This window comes from Malus domestica, chromosome 09, assembly GCF_042453785.1.
Source record: "Malus domestica chromosome 09, GDT2T_hap1".
Classification (NCBI taxonomy): domain Eukaryota; kingdom Viridiplantae; phylum Streptophyta; class Magnoliopsida; order Rosales; family Rosaceae; genus Malus; species Malus domestica.
The window spans coordinates 15,326,292-15,337,588 of NC_091669.1; the positions used below are offsets into that span (position 1 = coordinate 15,326,292).

Below are 11,297 nucleotides of genomic sequence, written 5' to 3' on the forward strand. Positions count from 1 at the left end.
CAATTGAACTTATCCTTTCAATTGGTTTGTCTTTTTATTTATCTTCGTATCTTTCAAAAATTGAAACTTAAAGAAGTGCTTTAGAAACTTAAGAGATTAGACCTATTTCAATAAAAGAGGCTATTCTTAATAATAACTTACAAATTTGACTTAAATCAAATTTTCTTTGAAGGCTGCATGTTTTAAAGGCTTAAAAAGAATTTACCCATTTTTTAAAAGTCTAGAATTGTTTATTCTTTACTTATAAGAAGATTTAAATGACGTTATAGTTTAATTGGATTGCGTAATTCTTATTGTTCGAGATCTCATCAAGAACAGCTCGAACTCATCTCGGCACCCCTCAAATAAATATGGCAGCAATCAAATATAACACATTAGATGAAAGAGATTGCTCGACAAACACTCGATATCGGCTCGAGTGGTTCACAAGGCGAGCTCGAGTTGTTCTCGAGCAACCATGGAGCTTGAATGCAAATAGCTATATAGGGCCAACTAAGTCTTTTTCACATGTAAAAAAAATTTAAATTCTAAAATTTTGAAAAGAAGGGCATAAGATTTTGAACCTCTCAGAAGGAAACGTTTCAAATTTCTCAATATGAACCACTACCAACATCACTGATATTGTTCTAAATTTAACCACATATTACTAGACTTGGGTTTTTAAAATTTAACCTCCTAAATGTAAGTTGTATATTATTTTATTATATTTTTAATGTGGGACTCTATACTCCAACACCCCCTCATGAATGATCCGACACAGGGTCACACCGAAACGAGTTCTCACATCAGGAACTACTTAATTCATTATACAGAGCTAACATAACTTTTCAAGAGTCTAGTCATTCACTAGATCGAACACAACTTTTTGAAGGTCCAATCATTATTCAACCCCCTAAACTGAAGTTAGCGTAACTTTTCAACTTACGGAAGCATATTCAAGCTTTGTAAATTAGGGCCATGATGTACCAAAGAATAACCTGCTTTTAAGCTCAACATGACCCACCACTAACATTATCTATGTTGTCTCCAACTTAACCACCTATTACTAGATTTGGAGTTTTATAATAAAAGTCGTTGGTGATATTAGAAGTTAACCTCCCACATATAAATTGTGTATTATTTTGTTATATTTTCGATATGGGACTTTATCCTCCAATAAGAGTTTTCTTTGAATAAGAAACAAATTTTCATTCCTAGTGGTGAAAATCTTTTGTGAGAAAGAGTTCGTGTACGCGTTTTCTTTGGATTAGGAATTTTCTTTTGATTTAGAAATCGCAACATAATTATTTGAATTAGAAATCACAATGCAAAATAATCCTCTAAATTAGATAAATTAGAAATCACAATGCAACGAATCATCTGAATTAGAAATCTCAACGGAATTCTTTGAATTAGAAATCACAACGAAATTTGTTTATAAGGTATAAAACTTAAAGCGTTTGAATAAGAGTTAAATAAGATAAGAAGTTAGGCCTGGCAAACGGATCGTGTCTGTCGTGTTCGTGTCGTTTTCGTGAAACACTTGTTATCTTAACGGGTCGTGTCGTGTCACACTTGTTATCTTAACAGGTCCTTAACAGGTCGGGTCACTTTACCCAACAGGTAAAGTGACCCGACCCGTTATGACCCGTTAAGAAAAATATATATTTTTCTTAAATTTGCACATACCACACATTACCACATAAATATTACTTCAAAACATTAAAACATATTTGTCATTTAAGTACTACATCTACACTCGAAAATAAGAGCCTAATAAAAAATAAGTTTGACGGTTGGATCGTTCAAATTAGTTTCATAGAATTCGTATCCCATCAAAACGATAAATTCACTAACACTTAGAGTTTATTTATACTTTCATTAAGTATAACATAATATTTTGTGGTATCCACTTGTGTAAATATTTTAAATTGACGATCAAATTCATTCATTGTATTCGTATAGGGTCAAGGAGTGTAGTTGTGAAAAATCATCAAAATCAGAGTTAAAATAACAGTTAAATCGTGATATTTTGTTTTATAACCGTCGAAAAGTTTTGTCTCATTACTTGATCTGTGAATGTTTGTTTTTTGTGATTTTTGGCGTATGCGATCTCGAAGCATATACAAACAAGTTTGACGGTTAGATCGTTGAAATTAGTTTCATAGAATTCATATCCCATCAAAACGATAGATTCACTAACAGTTAGAGTTTATTTATACTTTCATTAAGTATAACATAAGATTTTGTGGTATCCACTTGTGTAAATATTTTAAATTGACGATCAAATTCATTCATTGTATTCGTATAGGGTCAAGGAGTATAGTTGTAAAAAATCATCAAAATCAGAGTTAAAATAACCGTTAAATAGTGATTTTTTTTTATAACTGTCGAAAAGTTTTGTCTCATTTCTCTATCTCTGAATGTTTGTTTTTTGTGATTTTTGGTGTATGCGATCGCGAAGCATATACAAACAAGTTTGACGGTTGGATCGTTAAAATTAGTTTCATAGAATTCGTATCTCATCAAAACGATAGATTCAGTAACACTTAGAGTTTATTTATACTTTCATTAAGTATAACATAATATTTTGTGGTACCCACTTGTGTAAATATTTTAAATTGACGATCAAATTCATTCATTGTATTCGTATAGGGTCAAGGAGTGTAGTTGTAAACAATCATCAAAATCGGAGTTAAAATAACCGTTAAATCGTGATATTTTGTTTTATAACCGTCGAAAAGTTTTGTCTCAATACTTGATCTCTGAATGTTTGTTTTTTGTGATTTTTGGCATATGCAATCTCAAAGCATATACAAACAAGTTTGACGGTTGGATCGTTGAAATTAGTTTCATAGAATTTGTATCTCATCAAAACAATAGATTCACTAACATTTAGAGTTTATTTATACTTTCATTAAGTATAACATAAGATTTTGTGGTATCCACTAGTGTAAATATTTTAAATTGAAAATCGAATTAATTCATTGTATTCATATAGGGTCAACGAGTGTAGCTGTAAAAAATCATCAAAATCGGAGTTAAAATAACCGTTAAATCGTGATTTTTTGTTTTATAACTGTCGAAAAGTTTTGTCCCGTTACTTAATCTCTGATTTTTTTTTTTTTGCGATTTTTTGCTGATGCAATCTCGAAGCATATACAAACAAGTTTAACGGTTGGATCATTGAAATTAGTTTCGTGTATCCCATCAAGTTCAATGGTGTGTGTATATATACATATATATTATGTAGATTCAAATCTATTTATTTTGTATGTATAATTATTATAGTTTTTAGGGGTATAAATTTAATTTAAAACTTAATATATATATATAATTATTATAGTTAATATTTTGGGGGTATAATTATTATAGTATATATAATTATTATAATTATTTTAGTTAATATTCTGGGGGTATAATTATTTTAGTTAATATTTTGGGGGTATAATTATTATAGTATATATAATTATTATAGTTTTAAACTTTTTAGGGGTATAAAAATTTTAAATTAATATATATATATATATATATATAATTATTATAGTATTTTTTAGGGTTATAAAATTATTAAATTAATATTCTGATTATCGTGTATCGTGTTATCTACTTGTATACCCGAATCAACCCGTTATTTTAACAGGTGCTTATCAGGTTACCCGATAACACTCGATTCGTTATCGTGTCGATCCGAACACCTGTTAACTTCGTGTCATGTCGTATCGGGTTATCGGGTCGTGTCAGAAATTATCAGACCTAATAAGAACGGACACCAAAAAGAAAGGTAATCAATACACCAAAAAGAAAAATCTAAAGTGTAGAAGGAACAGTCACCTATAGAATACAAACTAGGAAGGTAATCTCCTAAATTTAACTGCGGGTCCTTTGTAACAAGATGTTGTGAGTGGATCTCAAAGGCATCCTATTGTTGCATGATAATGCATAACACAGATTTCTTCCTCAACCAAAAGTTGTAGTTCTCCCCCTAATTCTCACATTGAAAGTCAGATGAAGTAAATGTGGTAGGGAAGAAAGATGCAGAGGAAAACAAGAAAAGTAGAAGAGGAAAAATCACCCATCCGTACCACGAGGCAGCTCCCGAAGCTAAAGGCCATGGCCACTATGTCCCCCACTGAGACAATGACATGTAAACAAAAACACCTTCTCTTACTACTCAATGCCATTAACAAAGGACTCAGATCCTCTCCTGAGCCGTTGCCAACGGGGCCTAGGGATCAATTGATCCTAGCCCTTCAAATTCATCCTGCGGCCAAGAACGGCCAAGCAGCTTTCAAATTTTTTTCACGCAATCCAAGACAATTTTGTTTGCCTTCCCTACAATTCCCGCTCCTCTAACCCCTAATCTCCAGCTTCCGACGAATCCATATCTACTAATATTAACTGCAAACAAATCAGCTACACTACACACACTACTCTAATCCCATATCTCATCACCGGAAACCCACCATAATTTGCCGGAAAATTTAGTCAAACCCGCCAGGCCGGATTTGCATGCTCCAACTCCCAACCCCATCAACGACGATCTCTCTCACAAGGTTATTCCCACACCCAAAGATCTCAGCTTTCGCTTATCTTCTTCCACCTCCCACTGCCTCTCTCTCTCTCTCTCTCTCTCTCTTTATTTCCAACCCTGTCTCCTATTTTGGCCGCATGATGAATTTGAAGGGCTGGGATCAATTGATCCCTAGGCCCCGTTGGCATCGGCTCAGGAGAGGATGTGAGTCCCTGTAAACACACAGGCACATTACAAAACCGATTTGATATTTAATTTTGCAGCCTCACATATATATATATAAAAAAAAAAAAAAAGGCACACTTTTCTAGGAAAACGTATCATATATTGTGGAGACAGCAAATCCAAAGCTGCATCTTTCTTAAATTAAAAAAAAAAAATTCTGACTTTTTTGTATCTGTATATATGGAATAATATTGATAAATGAAATTTTGTAAATTAATTAACATAAAAGTTCGTAGATTAAATTTAATTAGATTATTATATAAATGTTAATTGACGTCTTTACATTTTATTTGTGATATTATTTAATTTGTAAATTTATTTATTTTATAAATTTAGTCTATTACTCATGTTTTTGTTTTAATGAATTTTTCTGTCGGGTAGAGATTGAGAGACAGGAGCGGCAAGAAGGAGCAGCTATACGGACCCCAGTGGAGACACAGTGAGGTCCTTCCCCCGTTAGGCCTACACTACGCACGTGGGACCATACAGAGGTCATACGTGGGCCCACACTCATGTGAGTATTGCGCAGAGGCAGCTTCTGTAGAGCTGCAGAGCCAGTAGCAGCAACAGAGTTGCAGTCATAATAAAGAGCAGAAAACTCCGTCAGAACACTCAGAGGGTAGAGAGAGAAAGAAGAGAGAGAAAGTGTGTCATCACACATCATCACAGCCATTGGATTACTTTCGCCCCATGCATATAAACACCCTGCAAAAACCAATGGATTAACCAAAATCTTCAACTCTACATAAACACACAATTTTTACTTTGTCTCCAAAATCTCCAAACCTTTGTTATTCCTCTGCCTTTTTTTACCTTGTTTTTCTTCGTCTTGGTAACATTTTAGGGGTTTAGTCCTTTATTTTTGTTGGTTTTTTTTCTTTTCAAAAAGTGAAAATGATGAATGGAAATCCAAGTAGTGCAGCAAGAAATAGGTATCCCTTCACAGCAACTCAGTGGCAAGAGCTAGAACATCAAGCCCTAATCTTCAAGTACATGGCCTCAGGAGTCCCCATCCCCAATGACCTTGTCTACTCTTTCAAAAGAAGGTTGGACTCCTCCATTTCCTCAAGACTCTTCCCCCATCACCCCAGTAAGTTTTTTACTTGATTTTTAAATAAAAAGTTGACTCTTGTAATTTATATTACATTTTTTTTGTAATTTTGGGTGTCTAAGGTAACTGTGTGGGTGTGTGCAGTGGGATGGGGGTGTTATGAGATGGGATTTGGCAGAAAAGTAGACCCAGAGCCAGGGAGGTGCAGAAGAACAGATGGCAAAAAATGGAGGTGTTCAAAGGAAGCATATCCGGATTCCAAGTACTGCGAGAGGCACATGCACAGAGGCAGAAACCGTTCAAGAAAGCCTGTGGAAGTTTCCTCTTCTTCTTCTGCATTATCATCTCCTACTGCGGCATCCACAGCAACAGCTGAGCACCTTTCTTCTCCTTCTGCCACCTCACCATCATCTTCCCTCCACAGAAACCTCTGCAAAACCTCCTCTTCTTCCTACACTCTCACTCCACTCTCCTCATCAATCTCCACTCAACAAACCAACCAGTCAAATTCATCTCTCTACCCTTTCCTTAATTATCCTTATTCTTCCTCCTCTTCCAGTTCTACCCCTCAGCTTTTTCTGAACTCTGCATCTTATTCAGATAAAGATTACAGGTTTGTGTTGATTACTTATGCAAAACCCCAAAAAAAAACCCATTATTTATTTTGTCTTGTTTTTCAAATTTTTCATGGAGTTTTGAACTTTTTGATCATTTTTTTTACAGGTTAGTGTATTAGTTAAGCTAAACCAAATAAAACCCATGATTTATTTTGGTCTTATTATTCATTTTTTCTCATAAAGTTTTGATCTTTCTTTTGTTAAATAGGTATTTTCAAGGAGCAAAGGAAGGTGTGGATGAGCTAGCTTTCTTTCCAGATTCTTCAGCAAATGAAAGAAACTTATTAATGAATTCCTACAGAGGCTACTCCCCCACCCAACAATCACAGGAGGACCAACAGCAACATTGTTTTGTTTGGGGGACTGATTTCAAATCAGTTAAAACAGAGAAAGAATCAGCAGCAGCTGAATCCCAAAAGTCACTCCACCACTTCTTTGGAGAGTGGCAGCAGCCAGCCAAGAGCTCAGGAGACACCTGGCTTGATCTTGCTTCTAATTCTGGAGGTCCTAATGGTAAATTCGATTTACTTTCTGGTCCCAATACTTCTCATTATTCATCTCTTCAGTTCTTTAATTTGAAACAACTGTCCTTTCTGGTGGTGCAGACGGTTAATAATAAAGTGTTTCATTTGTGGAGACTTAATTTTGAAGGCCAAGGGAGTACTTGCTGTTGGTGGGTCATTGGACTTTTTCTAAATTCAGCTGGTGGCTAGGGAGGGGTATTTAATTTGTTGCTGAAGAGTGAAGGCTTTGTGAGTGAGTGAGTGAGTGAATGATGTAGGGCCCCATGCACACAGGAGCATTTCTGTCTTTTGCTTTGTTTGATATATTTCATAATCATCTTCTTCTTCTGCCTTCTGCTTTCCACCCCTCTGAGAAACATGTCTGATATTTATGGACTTGCTTGTTTGACTGGAAGCATTTTGAAATTGTATATGATATGGGGCCTCCACCCCACTCCACTCCAGGGGAACATATGCAATGAATTGCCTCTTTTCCCACTTTTATCTACGGGACCCTTTGTGTGTTTTTCAAAGGGTCATCATTATTTGATTTATATTTGGTAATTTTGTTTTTAATCACATCCAGATCTTATGTAACAAAATTCGTAAAATACAAGTTAAAAAGAACAACTGTTTTTTTCATGTATCAGATGACATATCTTGGTCTGTTAATTGTCTGCATGAGAGAACATTAATTAAACATCCCTTTGTCATACATGAGAAGGGATTTGATGACGCAGGCACGAGCCCTTCTAGCGATGTTTGATACAAAAAATTAAAACTGATTATGAAGTTATAAAATCACTTATCGTGTTTTTATAAAACATTTCGGATTTAAAATATAAACTTTGTCCCTACTTCTAACAAAAACGTTTACGTTTATGAGCAAAAGTACCGACTACAGCAAGGGGATCCTAATTAGTTTTGTTTGCTGAAACTTGCTTATTTTGGTTGGTTGTTTACCAAGTTTCTTCATCTTCTCTGTTGACTGTGTTTTGGGTTGATCTTCTGGACTTGCGTTTTATTTGTTGGGCCTAGGTTTCCCTTTGGGGCGTTTCCTTAGGTTTTTTGGGTCATGCCTACGCGGACAGAAATTCAACTTGAGTAAGCAGTGTGAAAGTTGGTAATATCAACTCTAACATAACATGCCACATTCCCCACCTCTTTATTGTAGGTAATATCGTTTATTTCAAAAAAAATAAAAAATAAAAAACATAATATTTGATGCTGGTGGTGTAGTGTGCAATTCCTTTACACTCAAGAGGGAATCTCCTTCTGCTTAAACTAGAGTACTTACCATTTCTAACTCTTTGGTTAAAACCTAAAATTTTTAACTCAGAAAAATTTAGGTGTTAACCTAGAAACAATTTTTTTATTAGCACAGATTGTTAAAGAATGAATTTAAGCTAAACTTTTTTTTGTTAACTTTTTACAAAATTGAATTTAAGTAGATTATTATTTTTATGAATATTTTAACCTAAAAACATTTAGGTTTGATCATATTTGACCTCAATTGTTGGATTTAATGTATGTAAATTTTTAATATAGGCCAAATTTTAGGTTTTAACCCAAAACATATTTTAAACTCAACTATTGAAAAAGAATTGTGTTAGTTTAAAACCTATAGTTTGGTGGGCCAACCTTTTAACCATGCCTAAATTTTGAGTTAAATTAGTCCAAATTTTAAGTTTTAATCCTAAACTTATTTTAAGTCCAACCATTGGACAAGGATTGGGTTCCTTTAAAACCTAAGTTTTAACCCAAGAATTAGAAATGTTTTTAAGATGGCTAAAGCAGTTTACACCCAAGAGGGAATTCCTTCTGCGCAAACTAGAGTATTTAAACATGGATCGTCTAGTCAAAGAATAGAAGTCCTAACATAAACATTTTGATTCGTATTTAATAATATTCACCTTCCGACAAAATAAAAAGAATAGAAGTCCTAAAGAATAGAAGTCCTAACATAACGTGACATCTTGGTTTGGGTTTCATATTATGATGGAGCACCGCATCCCATAGATGGGGAATATTTAGGATGGAGTGTTTTAAAAGCACACCATTTGCTCCTTCAAGAATCAAAGGTCTTAACATTCAGACGACTAGACAAAATACAAATGCACTTGAAATGGCCAGACTATCTTTTTCCAATTTTTGGTTGAGAAAACAGGCAAAATTTGTCAAGTCAACTCCAAGTTACAACTAAGGAAACCATCATATCATATCAAACAAACCATATTCCGTTCACATAGCCCACATTGTGTTCTCTTTGCCTTGTACAACTTTAACTCCGTGATGAGTCAACTTCCACAGATTGGTGCCCACCGCCCAGGTCACAGCCATTGCATGGAAACTGGGTAGCTGCCTTCTTTCTCATCGCGAGATGAGCCCTTCATCGTGCTCCATGGAGGCAAGCACGAGTATCACTCAGAATAGATCATCGTCGCCTTCCCTTTTCTCTTGCACTGATCTACAACTTTGAACGTTAACATAATAGAGAGAAGATAAAGTCGATGACCAGTATATCCTTTGGTAAAACGAGAGGATGGCAGTATTTCTTCCACAATGTAGGCACAAAGCAAATGGTATGAAGAAAAACAGCCCTCTTCAAAAATATGTACCACCAGACTCAACATGTCGCGCTGAACACAAAATCAGCTGCAAATTGATAATTCATTCACCCAATCCATGTCCGTGACAATCAATTAATAAGGTAAATCAGACAACCATTACATATCTTCCTCCAATACAGCACAATGCATCAGGGTAACTATCATGAACCGAGAAAACAAGAACAGTAAATGTTTGAATAAGGCTCCCATCCACAAATATATCTTCCGGGAACATGACACATCTAAATCAGATAAACTCAGTTCCCGCAGCGAAGGTTGAGTCTGTAAACATTTTTTCCATAATTAGGAATGTACACATGATAAGACTCCAATGCAGAGTGAGAAAAATAAGAAGGTTCAGGCTGAGAAACATGAAAAATCAAACTCACATCTAATTCCATTTCAATGAACATGACATATGTAATTCACATCTTGCACTCGCATGTTCAAGCTGAGAAACAATTTAGGAACCGGAAACTGCTATGAACAATTCAACTTTGCAGGAAGCAATAAAACTGGGTACGGAACATGTATTTTCCATTGTACCAGGATCAACACATGCATCTTGCAGTGTTTTCATGCCCAGGCTAATTTCTGACAATATACTTAGCTGCTACACTTCCTACTTCAATGGTGGCTGTTCTCCTAAATATATTCAAAACAAGCTGTTCTCCTACATATATACAAAACAAACCTCTTTTCAGGCATGCATCAGATGCAGCCTCTCCATAAATGGGGGTAAGGCTAGCCGACATTTACCTCTCCCAGACCCTGCGTAAAACGGGAGCCTTGTGCACTGGGTACGACGATCAGATGCAGCTGGTTCCAGTTTCTGAAGTGAAATTGCTATGAAACATTTTTCAAATACTACCAGAAAACAAATATCAGAGTTTGTAGCAATTACTCCTAAGTCCTAAGTCTAGCATTGTCATGCAGAAGTCGACCGCACCGTCGACAAATGTACCATAGTGAGACCAATATATCAAGATATCAATAGTCAAGACAACAATTGGATATATTCGTGCATAGAGAAAAATTTAGATATTATAGTTGTAGTTCCTACCATTGGTATACAGCCACATGGCCAAAGTTAACAGGAAAAGAGAAAACCAGATATCATCGTAAAGGGAGAAAATTAGATATTGTCATTGTAATTCTCCATGATTTCTACAATGATATACAGTCAGAAGGTCAAAGTTAGCAGGGGAAAAATAAAGGGCAGTACCTCAAGACACAAATCCTAAAATGGTTTCTTGTGCTTTAAATTATAAGCCGTGTAAACAAGCTAAGGAACAACAACAAAAAATCAACATAAAAGGAAAGAAACATGAAGAAAATTTCAAGCAACAATAACACATTTACAGAGCAACCGCAAGGAGGCCGATAGGAGCAGCCACCAATCCCCCATTCCATTTGCAATTCATATAGATCTGTCTGTGATTCATACACTGCCGCCCGTTCACCAAAGAAAATTCAGTACAAGCCCCGGTATGATGTGCTCAATTGAAGAACTTCCAATCCAATCGCTCAGCGAAACTAAAGAATTTGTGTGAAATCTGATACCAAAATAATCAAGAACAAGTCTCATATCTATCCTTGACTTTTAGAAGCTGCCTTCTCTTGAAAACCAAGAACCCAATTACCCCAATCTGAAGAATGGCAGCGGTACCAACGAACAACAGCCCAATCTTCTTCCCGGCATTGTACTTGTGCCCTCGATGGGGCGGCAGAGGATGTACACGACCACCATTTCTAGGCTTCGGCCTCTTATATGGTGGG

At 35.5% G+C, this 11,297-nt stretch overlaps 1 protein-coding gene and 2 long non-coding RNA genes across 3 annotated transcripts; 1 reads left to right on the forward strand and 2 right to left on the reverse strand.

The window, feature by feature from the left end:
- The first annotated feature begins 5,303 nt into the window (after positions 1 to 5,303).
- On the forward strand, positions 5,304 to 7,407 carry LOC103453611 (growth-regulating factor 5). The gene is made up of 4 exons (XM_008393169.4): positions 5,304 to 5,828; positions 5,934 to 6,402; positions 6,615 to 6,919; positions 7,012 to 7,407. The coding sequence occupies exons 1-4, from the start codon at positions 5,633 to 5,635 to the stop codon at positions 7,017 to 7,019; spliced, it is 978 nt and encodes a 325-aa protein (XP_008391391.3). The 5' UTR covers positions 5,304 to 5,632; the 3' UTR covers positions 7,020 to 7,407.
- A 2,155-nt stretch (positions 7,408 to 9,562) lies between these two features.
- Positions 9,563 to 10,046, reverse strand: LOC139188050 (uncharacterized). Its single transcript, XR_011571195.1, has 2 exons — positions 9,908 to 10,046; positions 9,563 to 9,800 (listed from the first exon to the last, which is right to left on the reverse strand). It is a non-coding gene; the product is annotated as an uncharacterized lncRNA (long non-coding RNA).
- A 5-nt stretch (positions 10,047 to 10,051) lies between these two features.
- On the reverse strand, positions 10,052 to 10,412 carry LOC139188051 (uncharacterized). Its single transcript, XR_011571196.1, has 2 exons — positions 10,278 to 10,412; positions 10,052 to 10,191 (listed from the first exon to the last, which is right to left on the reverse strand). It is a non-coding gene; the product is annotated as an uncharacterized lncRNA (long non-coding RNA).
- Between the last annotated feature and the right edge of the window lie 885 nt (positions 10,413 to 11,297).